This window comes from Accipiter gentilis, chromosome 28 (assembly GCF_929443795.1).
Source record: "Accipiter gentilis chromosome 28, bAccGen1.1, whole genome shotgun sequence".
Lineage (NCBI taxonomy): Eukaryota > Metazoa > Chordata > Aves > Accipitriformes > Accipitridae > Astur > Astur gentilis.
Genome location: NC_064907.1, coordinates 5206970 through 5232833, shown reverse-complemented (window position 1 = coordinate 5232833; position 25864 = coordinate 5206970). Strand labels below are relative to the sequence as shown.

The window sequence follows — 25864 nt, the reverse complement described above, 5'->3', positions numbered from 1 at the left end:
AGTGCTACCTGGCGATCAGAGAACGGACAACACAAATATTTCCTGTAGTTCGGGGGGCAACAGAGTATTTCATTTTACTTCTGGGTAATTAAGGTAATTTTGATTAGTAACAGCCCTCGGTTCATCTCTACTACCTATGCTGAAATGCTTACGGCAGCAGCGAGCTGTGCTCTTCAGGAGAAAGAGTGTCTGCTGTGGGACCAGTGAGGATGGCCTCTCCCTACAAACCGTTGTTGCCTATGCTGCTGGGCTCCAAAGCCTCTCGGCCGTATCGTGGTATACTTTTAGTCGTTCACGGTACGCCAAAGGTCCCGTGAGAGAGAGCACCTCTCCCTCCTTCCTAGCTGCTGCAACGAGACCAAAGGTTACCTCTCCCCCGGCGGGGGCCGAGGGCTGAGCCCCCGCTGTCACCGGCGCTACGCGGCAGCGGCCGACTGCCTGCCTCGGGAGCGGGGCAGGGCTGGGCGCCGCCGGGGCCCGGCAGGCCCGGAGCCCGGCCCGCCGCTCGGCACCGCAAGCCCCAGCCGCCGCAAGGGCCGTAACGCCCGCCCCGCGGGCCGGCCTCCCGTCCCGCCCCCGCCGGCAACGGGCGCGGACCTGGGCGGGACGGCGCGATACCGGCCGCTGCCTGGCGCCGGCAGGCAGCGCGGCGGTCGCTCTCCTCACGGCGGCCGGCGGCCGGCGGCGGCGGCGGCGGCGGCGGGGCGCCCGAGCGGCCCGACGAGCTGGTGGTGTTCGGGGCCTCGGGCTTCACCGGCCAGTTCGTGGTGGAGGAGGTGGCGCGGGCGGCGGCCGGCGGGGAGCTGCGCGGCGCCCTGCGCTGGGCCGTGGCCGGGCGCAGCCGGGAGAAGCTGCAGGCGGTGCTCGAGCGGGCGGCCGAGAGGCTGGGTACGGGCCGCGGCGGGGGGGGTCGTGCTGGCGCCGCGCCGCCGCCCGGCCCCCGTGCCCCGGCCCCCTCCGTGGGGAGCCGCCGGCGGGCGGCTGCGAAGGGAAGGGCTGAGGGGGCGACGCGGGGCGAGCCCCCCCGCCCCCGCCCCCTGCCGATTTTTTTCTTTTGGGCAGTGTATTCCCCAGAACTGCCTTGTTTGTTGCACCATTTCCCAAGGCACTTGCACTCAGCCGATTATCTTTCTGCAGGGGTGAGCAAGATCAAGGCTAAACGGGTCTTCAGAGCTCATGCAGTAATCTCTACAGCTAGCATGTTCCATCAGGGACAAAAGAGTTCACAGCCCTTTTCCTTGCCTCCTGCTTTGGCTCTGGCCAATTTCAGCTATTATTTAGACTTGTGCTTCAATCTGATCGTAACCGTATCACCAGAGATATTTTGCAGGCATATATTCTTGTAGGGTTGACGCGTGAGCACGTGATATAGTTACGTACAGATGCAGAGGATGAGGTGTATTTGTTGTGTTAAGATACTCAAGAACATTTTGAGAACAGCGAGCAGTGTTCTGTGACTGGCAAATTGAGGTCTTGCTGTCATTCTTGCAAGACTGATTATCCTGTGTTGGGAAGAGAAGAAAATCCAGTCCCCTTCCAATGTGTTCAGGTGATAGAAGAGAGGGAAAAACTGAAGAACGAGCGAGAAGCACGGCAGAAGCAGCTTTACTCTCTCAGGACTGAGTTGGACAGGCTTCGTAGACAGCAAGGTTTGGTGCGTGTCCCCCCCCCCCCGCTTTTTTTTTTTTCCCCACTGGGGTGTTTCTCAAGTCCTAGTACCTGCTAGGAGAAGTGAATACCAAAATATTAATAATAGTCTGTAGTTTAATATTGTCATACTCCGGGCAATGCAGAACTCTTGAGAAAGCAGTGACCTAATTACTATATTAAAATTAATTATGTCAAAATTTGGCTGTTACACTGAAGCAAATAGTAGCTTTTGCATCTTCTTCGGCAGCTTGATAAGTTAAATGAATTGTACTTCATGTGTTTTAGCACTTCTTTCGAAGAAGTGAGAAATAGTGACTGAAGACAAGTCATCGTGCCTTTTAATTTTTCATTAATCTTATTTGGAGAAGGAAAAGTCCTCTCTAGACAGAGCTAACTTTTTTTATTTTTAAAACTTCTGTTTGGTCCAAGTAAATACTAATTTCCCTCACCTTTGGAAAGTGATACTTTCAGGGTAGAACGTACGATTAACTCTTGCTTGTTTGGTCACACAGGGAAATAGTGATTATTAAATTGATTCTCTCTCTTGAGGATTATGGTGCCTCTGTTAGGGGTGTATATTAAGGCGATCCTTATAGAGGTGGATCGTGCAGATTTAGCGATGCTGTACCTGAGAGTCAGGTCTGTCTTTACAAATCCCTAGTCAAGATATAGCTGTAGTATTTTATATTAGTATTTTACTTGTTGCTGGAATAGTTGTACAGATCTTAAGACAATTTTCCAACTCCTCTACTTCCTTGATTGGCTCAGGAGAGATGTTGAGGAAAAAAGCGTCGTGAGAAGGATGGACACAAAGACCCCATACTGGGGTTGAGGTGAACAGATTACAAGAGAATATTATGAAGGAGATTTCAGAGCTGCATAAAGAATCTGATGCAGCTGACAAGAAGCAGTCTGAGCTTGACAAAGTGGCACAAATCCTGGGGACTAACATATTTGAAAAACCCTGGAAACCAGCCGTGGAAACAAAAGATTCCTTGGAAAAGAACAGCGAGTCAGCAAATGCAAAAGGTCTGGAGAAAACATCTTCCTCCAACAAGGTAAAGTCTTCTGGCTTCTATGCTAATGATTTTCCCACTAAGAGAAGAGGGCACTGGGGAGGCAGCTGCTCCCAAACCTTTACTAGAAGATCATTTGATGTCATTTGTTATCACATCTCATATGCTGGTTTTGATCGTGCATGCAGGTGAGAGTCAATGCATCCGTGCTTATAATTTATCTCAAGGTTTGTGCAGTTCAATACCACTTACTGGTTTTGATCTTGGTTTTGCTGAGGTGTTGGATTGAACAGTATCATGAGTGTTTGCAGCTGTTTGGTCTCAGTGCCATACCAGGAGGACAGACTTTTTTTCTCTACAACATTTCTGGCGTGGCCTATCAGGGAGGAATGTTTGTAGCAGCAAAGCTCTCTGCAAGTTTGGAGCATGTTGGTCTTCTCACTGGGTGAATATACTAACAAATCGCAAGACTTGCATATGATTGTAAGCTTAAAATGATTATTATGTACATGCTATGTGTTTTCTCTTAAGAAATGTCAGTATGCATCGGTATGGTCTCTCTGACGTGGTCTATACTACTGAGTGCTGGATATACTAACGCAGGTTTATTGCATTCCAGAAGATAGTTTTTGCTTTGGAAGTAGTGTATGATAGTAATGTCTGAAGGGTTATGCATGTATTCAGAAGATTAATTATTCTGCTTTTCAGATGTTTATTCAAATATTTAACAGAAATAGCTGATGGGAGATGGTAGATGCTTTTTTGTGTAGACCTTACTGTATATTTTTTGCAGAGAGGGAAATGTTAGTAGGATAAGAGGTATAAACTACAAGGTCACTCGGATCAGTGTATCCTGTAAACTTTTCCTTATGCTTCATCCCGGTCTGGTTCAGAGAACTCATTAGGTGCCGTTCATTTTAAGACTTGCTTTTGTGTTTTGTTTTTTACTGTTTCTTGAAACATCACTGAAGTTTAGTATCCACTTAATTTTACAAATCATTTGCTTCAGTCACCACATTGTAAAGCTAAAGTAGGTAACAATGTCTGTTAAATCCTACGTTGCAGTGTTATATTGCTTTCTTTTCTTGCAATATGGTGTGTGTGAATATATTTTTCATTATTTTAACTTCCATTGTTTGTATTGTCCAAGCCCATAATGACTTGATCCCCTTTTCATAGTTCCGTATTTTAACATGGAAAATTCTGAGTTCTAGCCAGGAACATTTAATAATTTCAGATATCTGTAGACACGTAGGACACTGCCTTTAGTCTCTAAGATTCACCTTGTAATTCTGATTGTTAACTTTTTTTTTTTAATGAAGAGAAAGATGGTGCGGGCCTATTGACACTGAGGTTGGTTGACTGCCAACCTAAGGGCAGAAACGTGTGCCTTTCTGCTGATTTGCAAGCTCCTTTGTAGTCCCTTGCTGCTGAACCTGTGTCTGTGTATTGCAGTTACATAGTCGTTGCAGAGGTGAGCCTTGTTGTACTAAACAGACAGATTGTCCCTTGTGGGCTCTGAAGAGCAGCCAATTATAAAGGCATCTTTGAGCTGGGGTTAAGCACAAACTGGGTTTAAGAGTTGGCTATCACCTATCTATGTGAGAAGCATTGTCTTTTTAAAGTTCTGATTGAGATAGTATTTTTATAGGATATGTTGGGTGGGTGTATGTCTGTAAATAACACAAACAGTGACACTTCTCAGACATCATGAACATCCTTCCATGCACCTCCTGCAGATTGTAAGTTGATCTTCTCATTGTTTAAGAGAATGTCAGCTTTGTGGTGTTCTTGCAGACAGAATATATGCAACTATTTACTTGGTCACTTCCTACTCTGCTATCAAGAACTAGGTTGTATTGGGATAGTGCTATCTGTGGGGTGCATGGTAGCCTGGGTTTCTCTTCATTGTTTGATTTACAATGTATGTTGTGTGGGTTGGTGTTAATAGGAGAGAATCTATCCCTGATTATCAAATGGAATTTCAAGTAAGGCAGATGCTATTTAATAGTTTTGAATCTGCTTAAGTAAATTTGTTCAACACCAGTAGTGAATAACTTGGAAATCATGCAACCAACTCGGGTCTAAGTTAATATGCTATTCTTTCCAGACTGCCATGCAGATTAGAAATGATAACATAATGGGCTTTCAGCCATTGAAAATGTAACTCAAAACTCAAAATACATCTAGTACTATTGTAATCTAAATTAGCAGGGCTCATTCAGATCTGTTTCAGGGATTATTTGTTTTGCTACTCTGCAGTGTTAGTATAGTATTAATTTTGGCTAGAGTCCTGAAATGTATGATGTCTTTCTGTACAACTCAATGTAAGTGCAAATATCACATGCTTAAATCACAAGATGCTTCACCTTATATACTTAGGTAGTTAGCAAAACACCATCTTTCTATTAATGCTAAGCAACGAGTCTCCTGGAGAATTCAGGAACTCTCAAATAATCTGATAAATCTGAGTTAAATACATTTAGTCACCTAATTCTTACTTCTGTTTTCATTCTGCTTTCATCCAAGCTACTTTACAGTAATTTCTGAACGCTTCCAGGGGAACCATTTTAGGTCTTCTGGGCACTGTTTGGCTAGTATGGTAAATTGGAACTATTCAGATCTTTATGTGAAACCCATAAAGTGGGAAGGGTGCATGCCATAGGGAATTTGTTCATTTGCTTCCTTGATTACCTACAACCATCCAGCCATTACATCTGGGAACCTTATTGGAAGCTCTTCACTGAGGCCATGCAGCGTCTTAGTTGGCAATACCAGCTCTCTGAAACAGTGGAATTAGCCTGGGTGCTGAAAAGCAGGTGATAAATTTTTTTTTTTTTTTTTTTTTTTTTTTTGGCGTGTGTGGCTACTGCTGGAGGCAGGTTCTGATTTCTAGAGCATTATGTCTGTCCTGCCTTGTCTTAGAGAAGTGTTTCCTTCTGTTCAATTTAGGAATCAAAACCTGCTAATGAAAAATCCAGAGGTAGAAGCCCGAAGCCAGCAGAATCCTCTTCACAGTCCTCCAAACATCCTTTCCAGTTGGCCAATATTTATGAGTATTATGATGCAGGGAACCACTGGTGCAAAGACTGCAATACCATCTGCGGGACCACATTTGACTTTTTCACACACACGCATGATAAGAAACACAGACAGGTATGTTGCAGGCTTCCTTCACTAAGTGCATTTCATATCGCTATAAACGTTAACACTAAAATATACATCACAGAACTACATTTTACAAGCGAACCTGAAGTAATAATGAACCCAAGAAGTTGCTTGTCAAATTCTTTTTCCCTAATGTTGGACTTGAGCAGTTTGTACAGGTACCGGTGTGTTCTGACTAGTGTAAATGGGGCCTGTGTCCAGTTCACTCGGAAACTAGCATTTGATATTTGTGTTTCTTATGTTTACCTGTTCTTTGCTATCATTTACATTTTACCCTTTTCACAGGTTATTTTCTCCTTATAAATTGCAAAATGGGAGGGGAAGGAGAGGAAAACATAGTTCCTGTAAATATTTGCAAGTTGATTCTGATGTTCAGTGTTCTGAAAGGATGTTAAAAAGGAAAAAGACAAGTGTACTTGCCTTGCTAGTGTAATATATGAGCCTGTATACCTCTGTCACTGTGCAAATAGACCCTGGATCCTTACAACAGACCTTGGGCTTCGAAGACCCAGAGTGAGACCAAACAAGACTCCATAAAACGCATCGATAACTGTTCCTGCCAAAGGTACGTTAATTTCTTTTAGCTTGGGTGTCATCTCCCTTTGCCCTCCAGCAGGTTCCAGTTGCTCAGAGAAAGGAATTTCAAAACTTTACCTTGTTAGAGGAACACATATAGATGCTGTATTATTAGGTAAAAGACAAATAATTTAATTTCCTGGTTGTTCTTGTGGAAAAAGGTCATGAAGCAAGAATGCAGGAAAACATAGTGTGGTTCCTTCTCTTCTTTTTAGAGTTTAGTTTTTTCTTTTGCATACCACATGACTTTTTCTTTCTCCAGTATAGTTCTGAAGTGATTTTTGCTAACATATTAGAATTCAGAACACGACCACAAGAGCTTGCTGTGTTTGGGCAGAACTTGTGCAATACTCCACACAGTCTTGCAACAGACTCTTCCATTCAATACATTTTTAGTAGATGTGTCCTTGAAAAGTCACTGATAAGTACTTGGTTGTTTCGGAGGATCCACAGGGGACATCACACACAGACCAATGTGATCAAGTGAAGCCCATTTACTACAACTTTTAGCCCAGTTATATACCTTATGCGCTTGTGCATGTGCCTTATACAATACTCTAATGGGTACAATACCCTGTCTCACGCGACGCTATCTTATCCTCTGTTGGCTGTGCAAGCTTCTTCACGAGGTGTCCAGCAGTTACTTATCTCGTTCTTCGGCATCCAGGAGTTGTTTGTCAGGCTCTTCTTATCTTCCTTTTTCCCAGCGTACAAGGACACAGCGTCCTTGTCGGCTTCAGCACTTTGTAAACTTATGCTTCGTTCCCAGCTAACGGCTGGATTGCTCACGTGCCCTCGCCCAGCCAAGAAATCCTCAACAGGGAGATACTAAGGTAAAACGTGAATGCTTCAGCATCCGTACAGCTGGACATTTAAATAAGAGTACGGAAGAAGTCTCAAAACTAGAAACTATTGCATCCATTAGGTTGGAGTCCAATAAACTTAAGAAGATGGGCATTGAAAAAACAGTGGATAAAACAGAGATTACTGATTTTGCTACATGGACTTCTGGTAGTCAGGAAGATAAATTTTGCACACGGATTTCTCAAAAAGATATGCCACAGCTTGGATTGCAGTCCTCAAATGCCTTGTAAGTCAGTCTGTTGAACTATTGAAAAAGTAAACAAACTGGAGATCATAATGTTACCAAAAGAGAAGTGTAGCTCTAGAACATGTGCCATTGGCAGGAATGGAAGGAAAAAGCTACTTGCAGCCAGGAATCTGCAAGTTGGATTACGGGCCAGGTAGATGTGTAGCTGAAGTCATAATTATCAGAGATAACACAGTAAAGATGTCATATCTGTCAAAGAAAAATTCTAGAAAAGGGGCCTCTGATGTGACCAGTGACTTAAATCCAGATCCTGCCAAAGCAAAAGGCTTGTCATCGCTTCCTTTCTACTTTGATCTATAACTGGATGTTTCTATTCCGAGTCCCAGATGTTCCTATACAAGTGTAGGTCTGAAACATCTGTGGGGTAGGACTTAGGCTTGCTCTAATTAGCCTGTTGGACTTGTCTAGCCTACTGTGGTAATATAGTAGGGTTGTAATACATCAAATTACAGTTTCCCACCAGCTGCTAGTAGATGAACTCTGTGTGGCTAATTGAGCTGCTCTGTGAGGTAAAAGTTATTTTTGAGTGTGGCTTCTTCATTTTGGTTGGATGGAGTAACAGGCTGTTACAGTAAAGACCAAATCCTTTATACGTGATGTTAAGCACAAGAACAAAGTATGGGGATTAACATATTAATTTGCTCTTTGAGAGATTTTTTTTTTTTTTTTTTTAAATTCTGAGGTTTGCCAAGAGTTGACTGGACTGACTGGGTTGCTGTGACATAGCGGGTGACTATACCTGGAAGTTCAAAAGAGGGAGTTCAGTCTTTCTGTTTTGGGTGCAGTGTATCAAAATAATACTGTGCATTTTTTCTTAAATACTCTGGCAAGCTCTGACTTTGTGCTTCTACCTGGTTAATAAGGCAGCCTTCTCCCTACTATTCCTCCTCCCCCTGACAGAGTATCAGTACACAGATGTCCTGAAAACTGTGTCTACTAAGACCTGATCTGTAGACTCATGCTTTCTTACACTAGGCCTGATCTTGGCTTGTTTACAGAAAGAGCTAATTCTGGTTTTTTTTCTTGTGCCCGCTTAAGAAGGTAATTTTTCAAGAGAGGATATTGTTTTGCAGATCACTTTTGTAACATTTGTATCGAAGGCTTTGTTTTGTGTGGCAACCTTTTGATACGAGATAAGAAATGACAGAAAAGATGCACTAGTTCAGCAGTAATTATTCAATGTACTGTAAAGCAGTGCTCAAGAATGATACTTTGAAACTGCAGTTGCTCTAGATAGCTATATTGTAAGTAACATATTAAGGAGATAGACGCAGAGAATTTGCCACTGCATGTGATAACATTCTCCAGGATGAAACCTTTGATGATGATATTTTGTGACACAGTCTCTTTGTCAGTAAGCTAATGTGCATGGAAATGCTGAGTTCACTCAGATGTTTTCAGTGTGCTTTTCCTTACAGTTCAGTGCGGGAATCTTATCAGTTTAGATGTTCAGCATTGCAGATGTGATGAGGGTGTGTTTCTCAATATGCACACAGCATAAAGTAAATCTATCGCAGGACATCAGTCATAGCAAAAGTTAATAAACTGTGCTTTTGTTTTACTTGTCAGTTACAAAGGTCCATTGTTAGATGACGGAGCGCTGGCTCAGGCAGTCTCTCGTGGAGCCAGTTCCCCTGAATTCACCAAACTCTGTGCTTGGTTGGTATCTGAGTTACGGCTATTCTGTAAACTAGAGGAAAATGTGCAGGCAACTAACAGTAAGTAGCCATAACTCTAGCACAAACGTGCACTTAATGTATGTTCTTGCATGCCATAAAGATTTGGGCTGACAATTGCCAAATTTGTTGTACCAGGGAGCACTGTCTGTGCGCTGTCAGATTTTGGTTATTTTCCACCTGAAACTTGCCTCATGAACAGCCAGTAGAGATTGAAATAATAGTGAGGCTCAAACAGTCTTTGTTCTGAAATTAGCTTTTTCTTTTAATTGTTCAACCATAGAACTTTTTTTTAAAATTCTTGGATGGATTTAACAAAACATTAGGTTTTTTGGGTTTTTTTAATTAGATCATGAGAATACTTGTATTTCAATGCTCCTGTTTGTAATTTTGATGTAAGAAATACCTACTACTGTTCAAGGAAATGTTCTCATGACTACAGTAACGATATTTTCTTTTTATTTTTGGTTACCTTAACTCTGTGATTACTATGTATTTTTCCCCCTTTATGAAATACTCTGGGAGAAGGAGCCTGAAAATGTTCGTTTGTTTATTATTTTGGCGGAGGAAGCAAACCTTAGTTTTCAAAAAATGTTGGTTTTGGTCAACTGGTCATGACATTCTACAGATTAAATTGGTGTGATAACCTGTACTTCTGAGTATCTAATGTATTAACTTGTAATGCTTTTATGAACTTAACTTTCAGTCTACTCGATGGCCAAAGATTGCTGCATTTCACCTCAATATCTGTTCTTTTCCTCTTTCTCTCTGTTTTTGACATGTCCATCCTTTCTTATTTGAGTGTATTTGACTCCCTAGCTCTGTAACAATACAGCATTTCACCTCTTCTAGCAGTATAAGGTTCCTACTATGTTTTGTGTAAAAATACAATCCAGAAGTACTCTAGCACCTATTTCAAATTCTTTAAACGCAGTGATAGAAACATTTTATCTGTAGTACCATCAAGCCCTACCTTCATTTTGTGGGACTTGAGTTTATAAATAACAGACATTTTGGGTTGAAGTCCCTTTTAAAATGAAGGAAAACTGTTACCTCTCATTGATCGCTATTTTTTGCATAACTTGGCTTAACAAATTCAGATTAGTTTCACTAATTTCTGACACAAATATCAGTCTAAGCTTTGATTTACATGACCTGATTATGAAGTAAGATCATTTGACAAATGTGAGCTTACAGGGAGAAGTGGTAAAAGCGTGAGAGCTCATAAACCATGTTATTTGTGACTTTGTCAGAACTACCTAATACATTTGTAGTGGGAAAAGTTAGTTGATACTTAAAATACCCCTGTAAAATTTGCGATGTTTTTAATGTCACTTCATTGTAGAAGTTGCCAGTGGCTCTCTGTTGTAGCTGGGGAAAGCTGCCAGTGAAACATAATTTTACAATAATGAGGAATATCATGGCTCCAAGTAGGTTGTGCTGTGTCTTTGAGAAACTCAAAGAACACATTTGGCTTCCATTAAAAGCAGGGTTTTAATGTTAAATAGCAACTGGAGCAAAGCATAATTTTTTATAATTTTTTTTTTTAAGTATCCAATTCATTCTACTCACAGCCAAAGATATATGTATTAAGTGTAAAGAAATTACTATTCTTTTCCTTCTAAGGTCCAAATGAAGCAGAAGAATTTCAACTCGAAATGAGTGGGTTGCTGGCTGAAATGAACTGTCCATATGCATCATTAACATCAGGAGATGTGACAAAACGCCTTCATAATCAAAAGAACTGTCTCCTGCTGCTTAGTAAGTTAAAGGGGTGCTTGCAAGCAAATCTGTTTTTGTGCAAGAATCATAGTATTGTTTCTTATACTTAATGATATACTGTTTTGTTTACCACAATGTATAAACAGTTACCTAAAATGATGAATTATTTCCCCCTGTAATTTATACTGTCAGAATGTTATACTTTTGGGTGTAATAAACTTACCAGTCATTCTGTAGCCAGTATAGGATGGAAGATACTCTGAATATTAACATTTTTCACATTCACTAGCAACAGGCCTGTCCTGTTACTTCTCAGGAGGTACTCTGAAGAGGGAATAATTTGAAGACTTCTGCCAGGATTTAGCCACTGAACTTTGTTTAGAAGGGTTGTAAAAAAGACAGCTAACACCAGATGCATCATCGTTTTGGAGTCCCCACCATGATGACTTGCAAGGTGCAATAAGACTTGCATTTTCCTACACTCCGACAACAACTGGAATTGTTGTGAAGAAGAGAAAATGTTTTATCCCAACTCCTAGTTCTTTTGATCATCTCCCTGAGTAAATAGCTTCAATGTTGCTTTCTGCTGATTGAAAATAAATTAGCAGTAGCAATGGTGATGTCTTCCCTTTACTTTTCCACCCAGCAGATCTCAATACCTAAATTGGTTTTATTCCTGCTTAGGAAATGTTAGAGGAGAAGAAATAGTACTTCAGTTTGGAAAAAGTGTGTGATGTTGATTCACATTTAAAAAAAAATAATAAAATTTACAAGTGTCAGAGTTAGAAATTGTAATACTAATTTTAATCTGATCTTAAATTCAACATAATGTTTTATTTGCTTCCTCAGTTGCTGCCAGTTCTTTTAACTTTTCAAAACAGAAATTTAGTTCTGCCCTCAGCTGCGATGTAAGAAATTAATTACAGAGTAGGTTCTAGTATTTCAACAGTAGGAGAGAGATGAGTAGTAAGACTTAATCTGAATTTGTTTTGATAGCATGTTCAAAAATGTCAGGTGAAGTGAGGTAATAATTGCGTTTAAAATATTTTGTAGCTCCAACAGTCTGCCCTTCAGCTTATTCTCTGTAAGCCAAGCCATTTAGTAAATTTGGCTTGCCTGTGACACACAGTTTATTCCAGAGGTCCTCTGTGATGTACATTTTGGTAATAAAAGGCCTTGTCCAGAAGCTGGCAGGAACACTGTGTTTACTGTCAAATATGGAATTGAAATAGATGCCAAACTCCTTTTATGTGTACTGTGATAGTTGCATAGCTTGCTTTACCTACATTAAGCTAACTTATTAGGTATCCTGTTGTACGGGAACCATAAACCCAGATTTTTTTCAGAAGAAACAGAATAACCCTCTTTAATTGAATGCCAGGTTATTTTATATTTTAACAAAATGCAGCACAGTTTATGTCAGTTGGAAGATGTAACAGTATTGCTGCGAGAGGAAAGCGCCAAATAAACATAAATAGTTAGATTGCCTTGGTGTTCAGCATCACTAGAATACAATATTAAGTACTGGCATCAGCAAAAATAAAAAGTACAAGAGTTTCAGGTTGGTTCAGAAAAGGTCTGCAAAAAAGAATCACTATCTGGAGAACATCTGTGTCTTACAGTGATACACTTAAAAATTTCAGTCTTTGTCAGAGGAGGTTGAAGGTAGCTTGAATATAGTCTCTGAATTCTTGAAACAAAATGCTGCTGCTAGTTTCTTTTTCAGGAGGTCCTAATGGGGTGTAAATAATTGAAAGTTGAATATAAGAAAAATCTATATAAAGTACCATTGAAAGAACTTAGAAAGGATTCTTCACTGCTTTGCATATTAAGAATGTTATAATTCATAAGGTGTTCTGTGTCTTTAGCAGAAGACATTCTAGAGATCTAGAAGAAATTCTAGAGATCATTAAAATGCTTTGTTCTTTTCTTAATCTTTTGATCTGTCCCAATTTCATAGGTGGCAAGCTGCTTTTGTATAGCCATGGGTTTATAGCCCTGCTCACAAGTCTGCCTTTATCAGTGCAGTATCTATTTTTCAATCCTTATTTTTAGAAATAATTATTTACGTTACTGTTATGGTCACACAGTATGATTCATGATAAAAGTGTTGTTAAACCTGTGCATTTCTTTCAGTTCAGACCTTGAAGTTGTGACAATCACAAGCAAAGGCTGTGTGCTAAGTTTATATATCACTGTAACCAACACCTAATGCTGAAATTTTGGGTGTGTACCGTGTTCAGAAATTGTCATTTTAATATTTTTTGTTTGTTTGATAAAGGAGTTCTAATGTGGTGGTAGGCTCTTGCAGTTCTGATATTGAAGAGCCCTGCAGGCATTCTAGCTTTTATTTCATCAGTTACTGCCTTCCTTTCTGGAATTATTATAAACCTGAATTCTCAATAGTACTTTTAAAAGCGGGGGGGGTTTTCCACTCTGCATCTTGCCTGGTGAAGTAGAGGAGATTCATCCAACACTTCACTTCTCTCTACTCATTTCCTTGCTTTGTTTCCTAGAGCCTCAAGGAGTGCTTGCTTGTCTAGCTTAAAGTGCACATCCAAGTCTCTCATCCTGCTTACTTCCATGTTCCTAGTCTCCTGTCTTTGCTGGGCGAAGCCCGAGGAAAAGAGCTGTGCTCTGTTGAACTTTGTGATTAATACCGGTTGGAATCATAAGGATTTTTTCCAGGATTTAATTGGTTGTATTAAACCTTTCCCCTGTTTGTTGTGTTCCTAGCATTGAGCTCAGTGCTTGTTAGAAATAGGAGCGTTCTGTGGATACCAAAATTGTAGCCCTGACTCTTTCTAAAACAGTCCATTTGCACACTCATTGGTTGTAAGCGCTTGAGTTCTCGCTGGTTCTAAAATAATTCTAACTCGGCTGTATCTGATGCCGAAATCTAGTTTTTCTTGCCCAGCATACCTCACCTCAGACCTGGAAGCTGCCGGAATGCTGTGTGTGAATGCCCCTCCTTAAAAAGCACAGGAAGGAGGTGGCAGTGAAGTCTTTCAGGAGCTAAAAGGCGTAAGTATTGCTTTAGGCACGTCCAAGCCTCCAGCCAACATAACGATGTTCCAGTTCTTCAGTGGAATTGGAAAAAAAAAGATCCAGAGGAACAAAACTAGAATATTTATGATGTTACTGTTTTGATGGAAAATAGTTCTGCTACCAGGGAGATAGTTACCTCTTGCGAAACTCCAGTGTTTGAACTGTGAAGGAGGGTTAACGTGCTTTACTGAGTATGCCAAGAGTCAGGATCCTGAAAATGCGTTTAAAGGCTTTTTCCATGCCAAGGCACGAGGTCAGGGACTACTGCTATCATTGCCTTACGGGGTGAGGTATTTCTTACTCTGCTGTAGGTTTTAATGTCATCCCCTGTTGCAGAAGACATGGAAACTGCTGAGCTTAAGCCTCAGGAAGAACATTAAGGAGAAACACATTCCAAGAAATACACCTAAACAAATTTTTACAGGAACCTACTGTTTTAAAAATGTTTAGGTTAACAGCTGTTGTAGCTGAAGTCAAGTTTACACCTTTTCCCTAAGGCTTCTTTGGTTCTGTTTATTTTTGTTCCTTTACATATATGTGTTCTCTAGGTTGTTGTGGGGGGTTTTAAAAGAAATTTACTTCTGTCTGAGTAATTTTTATAAAACAGAAAATTGAAGTGTAACGGACTGTCCAGTGCACAGACCAAAGGTGGAGGACAGAAAGTTTTTAAGTTAAGTAAGTTAACTTGCAGAGTAGAGGAGAGAGAAGAGAACCTTTGTGGACTTTAAAGAACAGATATGATTACAAAGCTCCCCAAAATATTTCAGAGAGTTTTTTTGACTAACCTTTTAGTTGCATTGTACTTAAATAAATCCAAGCAACTGAAACTAGTGCTTCACTTCTTTGCAAGAAATCGGTTTGGATTGACTTGGTTAAGAAGAGGAGGATGGTCTTCCAGCAGAAGTCCAACGAGTAGAATGGAAGCAGTTTGTTTTCTGATTTTGGCATTGTCATGGGCATCAAATAGTTAGATAAGAAAACTGTGCTTCCATTTTCTAGAAAAGGTAGAAAATATACATAACAGTGAACAATGCTAGCAAGGTTCGCTGGTGAAAGAGACTCTATAAAAATACAGACTACAAAGTAGATCAAGATCTTTTTAGTCTGGGAATTCTGTTATGCTTTACTAATTGACTTTTACACTGTCTTGCTTTAAAGTCGAATTTGCGTACACCTTGCAAAATCGTTAAGGTTAAATTACCGTTACCTCATTGGTTTATATCCATAGGTGGTTATACTAAAAAAACCCAACTGAACAGTCCTTATAGCTTAATAAAATACATCAGCAATTTCTAACCTACAGGGTTTTTTAGAAATCATATATAGCTGTGGTGCTTGCAGTCTGAACACTTCAGATGTTGGTAGTATCTGAGAAGGAAAAAGAAAATCTGACAACTGAAAAACTTAATTTACTTTGAAGTGAAAGTACATCACAAAGTCGAGCAAAATGTGAAAAATAACATAGAGTGAAAATTTTACTTGTCTGTAAGATGGTCCAAGCTTTTGTCACTGCTACTCCATTTCTTCCCCCTGAAGTCCTCAGAAATTTTAAGATGGGAAAGATAACCTAAGTTGTGCCCAAACTTTTAAAATGCAAGTTAAATTTAAATTTTCATATTGAAGATTTTCTCCTTTGGATTGTAAAGAGGGGTCCTTCTTTAGATTGTGTTACATTTCACATAGTCCCTTTTTGATACAAGTGTGGGGTGTTTTTCTGAACTAAAGAGATGATGTGTAGAATAATACTGCTGTCTTCAAGGGGAGCTGTACCTCATGGAATCTGTCTATTTTAACTGTAGATCTACTCTATAGCCCCTTCTCTTAAATAATTATAACTGAGACTCCCAGAAATATAAAAATACTTGCCTTCCAAAAGAAGTGTGCTTGGTTCTCTGTCCCAGAGAAAACAACTTGATATTGGAGGTTGCTCTGTCAAGGCTGTGACCGTCCAAGAGTCCTCTTCTGTAATTTCAATCTTGAAAAGCTTATTTTTTTTAGCCAATGCTTATATTTTGATACGTCTCCTAACAGCTGAAGGAAGCCCTAGCAAAGGTTCCACCTAATCACGTTGGAAAACCTTTACTGAAGAAACAACTGGGACCAGCTCACTGGGTCAGTAGTTGCAGGTGTTAGAGCCCGTTTCCCTTTTTCAGGTACATAAAGTATTGATCTTGATTCTGTGTGTAATGTTGCAAGATGATTTTTCTCATCTCTTTCTGAAGATAAGACAATTTCTTGCAGTATTTTACCTATATGTTGGTACAGTAAGTGTTCAGCAACTGACAAGATCTTGGGTTCGTTAATCTGTATGTCCAGATGCAGGCAAAAGTTTTCCAAAATAAAGGAGATTTACGGTGGTGGTGCTGACCTGCATGCTTGTGCAGTAGCTTAAGCCTTCCTCTCCTGCTCCTTGCCAGCACTGTCTGTGTGACCTAGCCTTGCTGAGATGGTGTCACATCCCCTCCTGTGGCTTCTTTCCAGCTAACCTGTGGGTCTCCCCATTGGTTCCTCGTCTCTTTCTGTCCTGCTGGAGTAGCCTGCTTCCTTCATAGCCTCTTCTCCAAGAAGCAGTGAGTGTGCAGGTGGAAGGGGGAGAGGCTGTACACCCAGGTGGCAGAGGCACAATCATCTCCAGCTGGGTTTTGTCACCTGCTCTTCTAGAATGATGGTGCCTGGGTTAGATACTGCTGCTGCACCAGCACAAAGCTATGGCTACTGCTGTGAGACTGCGAGTCTCTCTTGTGTCTCTTGCTTAAGGTTGAAGCTCTTCTGCTCCCAACAGTCGGCTTCCTTCAGTGCTTGTATTGAGGCTGAAAGTGGGCCCTGTTCTAAGTTCTTGGCCCCTTTAAAACTTTCGGTGGCGATACTTGCAGCGCGCTTGGAGGGGATCAAAGTACAAGAGCTGGAAGTTGGGTCGTGACGACGTCTTGGAAATTGGGGGTACTTAAGTAGAGAATATGCTGATAACAGGAGCGCAAAAAGCATACCTTGAGATTAGACACGTTGAGTTGGCCTTGGTGGTCTTACCTTTGGAGAGAAACAGGGTGCAGCAGTCTGTGCAGCAAACTGCACCATCAGTGATGAAGGTTGTTGTGCTGCTCCTTCTCCCGAGCCCCCCAAAACCCACAAGTACTATTACATTTTGGCCCCACGTAGCAAACCCAGTACCCACCAAGGGCTTACTTCTCTTGTGGGTGGCTCTGTCAGATGAAGCACGCTGGGTGAGTTGTGGTGGGTGGGTTTTATTTTTTGTAACGTGGGGTGGTCTTTCCTTCTATAGTATAGATTCTTTGGAGAGCCTGTGGTAGAAGCTGGTGTTGAAAACGGTGCGAGCCGCATTGACGTCTGTGGAGAACCCCAGGTACGTGACCGTAGAAAAATGCTACCTTCTATCAAAGAGCTGTTAAAGGGGTATTTGTGTAGTATTTTTCCACTAACGTTGCTGAGCGTGAAGACAAATTTTGCCTCCTGCTCTGCTGGTTTACGATGCATTACTTGTTTTTAAGTACATTAATGTGTATTAGTTGGATAGTTTTCTTACTTGGAGACAAGAGCCTCTCGGGTTCTCTCTGGAAATCCAAAATGCTTGAGTTCTGCTTCGAGTCTGGGTTGTGATTCTACATGGGAATTTTGTGCAGGCCACCTTTCTTTGTACTGCTGTGATACTTTCATGCCGTAAAACAGGAGTAGCATGTATCTGTCTTAAAGATGCTTGTAAGTGTTTTGAAGTATGCGGGGTGCTGTGATAAGACAGTAAAGCGCTGATGGCTCATATTGGGTGTGGCCGAGTACAGAGTTCTGCTTAAAATACTTGTTCTGACTGTGTTTTAGTTTCTGGAAGGAATGTGCCTGAAATACAACGAAAAAGCTGCGGAAAAGGGAGCGTATGTCATTGGAAGCTGTGGCTTTGACTCTATACCAGCTGATATGGGAGTACTGTACACCAGAGACAAGTTGAAAGGTGACTTATTTAAGTGTGACCTTATGCGGAAAAAGAAGTGCAGACCATGCTTTCATCTGGCTTCCCAAAGCAGCAATGCTTATGTGGAGACTCCTTCAGTCTCTCTTTTTGCCTGCCTTTACCAGCTGATCAGTTTCGACCAAACCTGGTAAATAAAAATTGAGAAGTAAATCATATTCCCATTAGCTTGGAGAAGATTGGTCATTAGGTGAAGGAGGGATTCAAGGTAATGCTGCTCGCTGAGAGAACAGAACCTGCAGCTGTCAGCAGCAGGCTGTTGAGCCAGGCTGTGGACATCCCTAGGCAAGGCTCAGCGCACTGCCCCTTGTGCAGTGCGGATCTTGTAGGGAAAAGACAGTGGGGACAGGAAGGCTGCGGGAGAGGGATTGGAAATTAGTGGGTGATCCGGTTTCCTAGGTTTTCTTTCTCTACTGGAAGCCCTGAGAAGCCATTGTCTGAGTGTAAGTAGACAGCCAGTGCCGTGCCGTGCCTTTGTCTTAAAGAGCAGCCAGACAGTAACTGAAAGAGGATAAATATATTTGAGGGAAGATGCGAGATGATTCCATTCTGTGCAAATAGTACTTGCTCCCAATCTCAAATGCGGATACTTCGTTCGTCAGGTCTGACTTGCAGTCGGAAGGGCTGATGAAAGCATCCGAATGTTTTGCTTTTATGTACCGTTAGAAGTGCTATGAAGTGGGATTGCTTTACGTTGGAGCGTGTCATCAGCTTTCAGTTTAATAAAACTCAATCTGGATCTGATTGAAGGGAGAGGAGAGGCGTGGAAATGAGGATCTGGTTGTTCGCGGGGTTATAATTTGATGTCGGATACTTGATTTGAAGAAAGATGTCTTTTATATCTTCCTGTTTGGCCTTTAGGGTATTACCAACTGTCTGTCCAGTTGCTTGCTATATTGACATTTGCCCCCACAAGTACAGTCTTAATGCTCTCAGAAGGAACTGAGCAAAGCAAAACAAAGCGGAATTTGGAGGAGTTGTTTTGTTTTGCTATTCATCACAACTAAGCATGCTTTGCAAAACACAAGCTATGCTAAACTTAAAGGTTTTAGGCTATCTTGTGTGTTTGGAGGTTTGGGGGAGGGGGTTGGGGGGGTGGTTTGTTTGGTTTGGGTTTTTTTGTAGTTAAGGTCTACCAAAATCTGTAAGTCCATCTCAGTTTTCACAGCCTACGTCATCCTTAATTTTGAAACTTGGAGGAAAACTGAATATGGCTCTTAATATTCCTTTCCTTTATTTTTTTTTTTTGGTGTGTATTATTTTTATTATGTCATTAAGTGGATAAGACAAATGAAAAATGTAGCGAGTAAAGCTAATATTGGTGACGCTTCTTGAAGTACTTTACGTAAGAAGTTTGATACTTGCTAACTAAAAGAGCTGTGGAACTTAATCGTAGTTTATTTTACTTTGAGGTAAAGATGTGACTCTGCCTTTTCAACTAACAGTGTCAGTGGCCTGCTGTTTGAGTCTACCAGAGTGTACTCTGGCTTTGTGAACTAATGACTGTATATGCCAAGTCATGTTTTCTCCTCCCTTAAAGGTACCTTAACTGCTGTTGAAAGTTTCCTGAAGGTGAAATCTGGGCCTGAGGTTGGTTGGTTTACGCCTTCTTGGAAACTGAGAGGTATTTGTGGTGACTTCACTGTAGCCCATTAGAATAACTGTTGTTACATTAATTCAGACCAAGGAACAAGCTGGCAGGTCTTTGGTGATGGCTCTAAGAACTTTAGGAGCTAACAGAAGTATGCCGAGCAAACACGCTTTTGTAAGGTTCGTTTGCATAGGCTGTCTACCTAAAGTTTGCTGTGTTAAGCCATTTCAGGAAATAATATTTGCAGAGATGTCGGAAGGATTCATACATAAATAAACTGTAACAGATACATAGTGTGTTGCCAGTAATCCTAGTGTTTGGCCGTTTGGTGGGTTTTTTTGCTTGCTTGCTTGTTTTGTTTGGGGGGTATGTTTCAAGGTACATGTATTAGCATTACAGGCATTAAAGTATAATAATTGCAACAAGGTGTAATGTATGTAATAACTGTAAGGTCATTATTGAAATAATGCAACGATGACCCAAACCAAGACAGTGTTGGTGCCCAGCAATGGAACATACTGCTTCTCCTGTCCTGTCCTGAGCACCCATATTGCCAGATGGGGCCCAAGTCATAGCCTGTTCTTATGAGCATTGGGAGGAGAGGAGGAAGTGCGTGGATTGGGAGAGTAATATCTGTCTGTTAAAGGACAGGGAATAGTAGTTAATGAGAGTGTATAAATCTGTATGTTGGGTATAAAGGTGGTTTAAGTATGTAGGATAAGTTGTAAGTGCTGGTAAGAAGGGATTTAGTAACGAGAATTAAATACAATGGGGCAGTTTTTTATATATATAGAAAAATAAATATAAAATCTTCTCTGTATTAACTTCCGTGGGACCTGAGCATGACACAAATGGTATGGCGTAAGGGGTGGAGATTGCATTGGGTCTGGCTGAGATGGAGTTAATTTTCCCCGTAGCAGCCCTCATCGTGCTGTGCTCTGTACTGGTGCTAGAAAGGTGCTGATAACACACCAGCGTTCTGGCTGCTGCTAAGCAGTGCTCGCACAGCATCAAGGCTGGCTCTCCAATATTTCCCCCCGCCCTCACCCAGTAGTCTGGGGGTGGGCAAGATTCTGGGAGGGGACACAGCCAGGGTAGTGACCCAAACTGACGAAAGGCGTATTCCGTACCATATGATGTCTGCTCGGTGATAAAAGCTACGAGAAAGGAGGAGGGGTGGGGGGCATGTGTTAGTACAAGGTTTGCCTCCTGGAGCAACTGCTCTGTGTCCTGAAGCCCTGCTTCCCGGGAAGTGGCTGGACATCGCCTGCTGATGGGAAGTAGAGAATAAAGCTTTTGTTATCCTTTGCTTCTGCATGCGGCCTTTGCTTTTGCTTTAGTAAACCGCCTTGATCTTGACCTATGAGGGGTTTTTTCCCATATGATTTTCTCCTCTCCCTGTCCTACTGAGGAGGGAAGTGATAGAGCGGCTTGGTGGGCACCTGGCATTCAGCCAAGGTCAATCCACCGCATTTCAATGTACTTTTATGCGTGTAATCGTAATACATCTATGTAATAATGTGTAATATATGTAATAATTGTAAGGTCATTATTAAAATAATACATGAAACCTTCAGATGCTGAATTAACTACGGTTTCATGGTATGTTGCCAGGGCTCTTGTGCACATGATGGGACCTGGAAGTCAGCGGTTTATGGCCTTGCGGATCAAGACAACCTGAGGAAGCTTCGAAAAAAGATAGGATATGCCCCTGTTCCAGTAGTTGGTGCAAAACTTAGAAGCAGGTATAAGAAGCGTAAGACGTGAAACACGCTGTCTTCTAACAGCTCCAGTATTCACTACATAGGTTGGCAACATATTGCTTTGCTAAATACTAAAAAGATGCATTTAGGACTTCAGTGTAATATGAATGGATAGATACTCATCTAGTAGAATTGAAGATAAGTTCAGTTTTACTGATTTGTTCCTATTTTACTGAAAAAAAAGAGAACATGTCCCAGCATTTACGGGCTCTCAAAGTTAACTTGTTCTAAGAGACTTTTGTTGACATGGCAAACTTTTGTGTTTGATTTCAGAAGCGATTGGTAGGAGGAAAAAAGAAATGTGAGGAGAGTATTATTTTGATTATCAAATTCATCCTCGCTGTAGTGCATGGGATTTTGAGTTGAGCCAGGGATAAATTTGGAATGGTTTGCTTTCAGTGGAAGGAGGTGAAGTCATAGAAATGCTTGAGGAAAAAGCCAGTATGGGTAGGGCTGTTATGATCTGTTTCTTTCAGCACGCGTGAACATGTGAACATTTTTTCTGACTTTCTTTTTTCCATTGGCAGAGGACTTGTGTTTTACAATCAGGAATTCAAAGAGTACTCCATTCGATTCATGGGATCTGATGGTTCCGTTGTGAAACGGTCTCAGTGTTACTTGCACACAGAGTTGCAGGAAACACCTGTAAGTTACTGGTTTTGGTATACTATGTCCTTAGTAGCATTTTCAGCGCATCTTTCCTTTATGTGATAACTGTTCTTAGTGCAGATCTGCGTAGTAGGGCTTCTGCAGTTAGGTAAATAGTAACGAACTGCGATGTGCTTCTGCTTCTGTAAAGAAGGAGGCTGGTGCTGTTGGTCTCCTTTGCAAGCTGTTTGACCTGATGTGGTCCAGGTTCTTCTGGGTGCACGGGCCTCTTTCATACTACTCGATGCTCTGCCTGATGAGCTTGCTTATTGCTGCTAGCATAATAGATACGAGAGTCTCTCGTAGGGTTCTTATGCTATCTGATTTCTGGGCCTGTATTTGTAGGGAATGGAAGCCTTGAGTCACGGAAATATTTGAAAGGTAGGCTTCCTTATTTTGGGGAATGATGAATACGTTAAATTCTGTTCCTGTGCAGAGGCTTTTCTTGTTTTAATCAGTGGAGCTTCTAAAAGCATTGTAATTGTAGTCTGTGCAACTATGGTCAGGTCAGGTCAGTGTAGTAAACATTCTGATAAAGAATTCGTATGCTGCTCATTTGTATCTGGAGACGTCTTTGATGCTTGGGTCTCTGGTGTGCAGAGTAAAGGCAAGGTGAAGCGGTGGTCGTGTTTAGTTTTTGTTTTCCATGGTTTCCTGAGAGGAGACCAGCCCCAACAACGTATAGAACAGCTGTGCAGAATCACAGGCATCAGTTAAGAGATGAAGGTGAGACAGTGCTCTGAAAATATACTTGGAAACTACTCATGAGAAAGGCTTCCCATTGCTATTCCAAAATTCTAAAGGAAGGCGTCAGTTTGTCTTAAACTAAAGCAGTAAGGGGAGGAAAGGAAGATCTTGGGAAAGCAGCCTGGAATTGGATACCAAAATGCACCTTTCTTTAAAGTGTTCCACTCTTGTTTACCATGCTCGCTCCCTCGCCATTCTGTAGTTACACTGTCTTCTCATAATGAATTACAAAGTGAAGCATTATTCAGAGAGTTGCTTAGAACCAAGACAATTGTCTAAGGCCCGATTTAAACAGCTATCTATTGTATCAAGCAGTTGCATCCTAATGTGGGGGTAGATTCATTTTTACAAATGAACTGATGCAAAAATTTTAATGTAAATTCTACCACTGGAAATATGGTTTTGCCTCAGGTGCAGTATGGCGCTTATGTGAACATAGGTGGTCTTGGCTCTGTTATCAAGCTGATGTTTGCTGGCATTTTATTTCTTCTTCTTGTGAAGTTGAGCTTTGGAAGAAAACTTCTGACAAAAGTAAGTGTTCAGAACACAAAAGAATTAAGTGTTTGGATATTTTTTCCCCCTCTAGTTTACTGTTGTTTGGTTGGTTTTTTCCCCTGTTCTTATATAGTACCCGGAATTTTTCTCTGCTGGATTCTTCACAAAGAAAGGACCAACCCAGAAACAGGTAGCTGACTGTTTTCCATCACAATTACTGAATAGATTTGTTATGATAATGGTGGAATAGTAATCTAGAGTCAGCTGCTTAGTCCCAAAGAAATAATTTCTAAATGCACATTGTGTGTGCCTGTTCAGTTAGCTTTGAATATTTAAATCATCATGCCTTCTGCTATTAGACATCAGAGTATGTGCAACTCATACCAGGAGAAAATGGGTCATGTTGCTGGGTCTGATGTATTTACAGGGATGGCTCACAGCACTCACATCTGTCAACGGTGATGACAGGGGGAGACTGAGTAGTACAAACCCAGGACTGAAAGCCCTGAGAGAATAAATGGACTTTAGGACAGTAACAGTTCCAACAAAGGGGAAGTGATTACAAATTTAGATGAGATTGTACCTTTTAAGCAATAACTCCCAATAACTCTTCTCATATTTAGATAGATGATAGTATTTGTGGCATAATAGACACCTGTATTTACTACTTGTGCTTGCCTGATAGAAGTGAGTTACTGTTTTGGTGGCCACGTTTGTCTTGTCCACTACAGATGGATGGAACCTCTTTTACAATGACTTTTTTTGGCGAGGGTTACAGTGAGGGGCAAGACCCCCAGTATGGCAAACCAAATGTCAAGATCTGCACTGAAGTGAAAGGACCAGGTATGTATGTCAGTAGCAGCTTACTGCTTTTGCCTTACATTCCCTGCTTGAAAAGAAGTTTATGGTTCCACTGCTACTCACCCTTGAGGAGCGCTTGCAGCATGGACAAAGTCAGCAGCCTTTACAGAGTATTACCTTGGATAGTAGCATTCACAGCCACTTCATTTGCTGCCTTGTCATTCGCTTTCCTTCTGACTTTCCCTGTTCCAATTTTTCATTTTTGCAGAGTAGAGCAGTTAAAGGGAGAGTGCTTTAAGGTTAGTTTTCAGTTGTTGCAGCCTGGACTTACTACTTGTTTATTTCCAGTCCCCTGTGAGTGAACGGAAGCAGATCTGGCATAGTATCATTTCTAGCCATAACATACCTGTGTTCAGGTCATTCCTTTGAGGGGAGGTGACACCTGAAGTCAAGTTTGGAGACAGCAAGAATGTGCATTCAGAAAGGAGTTAATGAAGCATAGCTTCTTTAAATAACTGCTGAATGCAACAGTCTCACAGCAAAAGTCTGAATTTAAGCACAGAATGGGGAAAGCTCTTGCTGTAATGGAGAGCCCTCTCTCACCTGTGAGGTGATTGCTCATGCTTGTTGTGTGGTTATAGGCCTGTAGTTGAAGCAGTATTTGTCCAGATTAGATCTTAAGGACTTCACCAGCTACTTGGGATGGTTACAAGGTAAAAAAGCTGTTCTTAAATGGGGAAGGCTGTTTTGTTGCCAAAGAGATTATTCTTCAGCACGCTGTGGGTAAGAGCGAGATTACATTCTACATTTCAACACGCTGTACATTGTTTGTTTGGGGTTCTTTGTTTTGTTTTTTTTTGTTTGTTTGTTTGTTTGTCAGAGCCTAGCTATGTTGCTATACCAATTGCAATGGTTCAAGCAGCTGTATCTCTTCTGGAGGATGCAGCTTGTCTGCCTAAACGGTAAGTACTTTCCCATGCAGAACAGCTTGATCTCCCCTAAAACTACTATATGTGTATGTTTCTCTTGGAAACTACAGATCTCATAACCCTGTGGATTTTTGTCTTGCCTCACCCAAATGGCTGTGCAAGGGAGATAACTTCACACACTTTGCTTTTGCTTTATTAAACCACCTTGATCTTGACCTATGAGGGGTTTTTTTCCATATGATTTTCTCCTCTCCCTGTCCTACTGAGGAGGGAAGTGACAGAGCTGCTTGGTGGGCACCTGGCATTCAGCCAAGGTCAGTCCACCGCATTTCAGTATACTTCTATGCGTGTAATCGTAATACACCTATGTAATAACGTGTAATATATGTAATAATTGTAAGGTCATTATAAAAATAATACGTGAAACCTTCAGATACTGATTCACAGCCATTTACTCTTCATCTGCCTTTCAGTTTGAAAAGATGTAGTCATACATAGAAATGCTTTTGCTGCATCTGTTGCATCAGTGTCTGCATTTCCAGTTAATGGAATGGTTTCTCTTGAGTTTGCTGGCTGCAGAAACGAACCTATGAATATAACCAGCTTGCTAAATTCTGCACACGCTCTCCTGTGGGAGAGAGTGGCTTTTTCTTTCTCAGGCAGTGAAATACATCCTTGACTTAAAAATAAATAAAAGGTCTCACTCACTCACTGTACCACTACTGTTTTTCTCTTTTGATTTTCATTAACAGGGGTGGTGTATATTCTCCAGGAGCTGCTTTCTCCAAAACAAAACCGATCGATCGCCTCAACAAACGTGGTGTTGAGTTCTCTGTTATTAGCAAGCCTGAACTCTGAAGTCAAAACATAACTGTATGAACTAACCCCTTTCCTGGGTCTAACTCCAATAAAACTCATTTGGCTGTAAAAGCCTAATCATAAAA

General features: G+C 41.2%; 1 protein-coding gene across 1 annotated transcript; it reads left to right on the top strand.

Moving 5' to 3' along the window:
* Positions 1-25864, top strand: LOC126051811 (uncharacterized). The gene is given in 18 exon segments (XM_049831501.1): positions 1-236; positions 238-396; positions 398-667; positions 669-1342; positions 2492-2708; positions 5706-5822; positions 6305-6399; positions 16725-16875; positions 17248-17328; positions 17799-17928; positions 19487-19536; positions 21152-21282; positions 21828-21945; positions 23107-23226; positions 23324-23380; positions 23922-24033; positions 24872-24953; positions 25673-25864. Coding segments are annotated over 18 exon segments (2697 nt in total). The 5' UTR covers positions 1-209; the 3' UTR covers positions 25779-25864.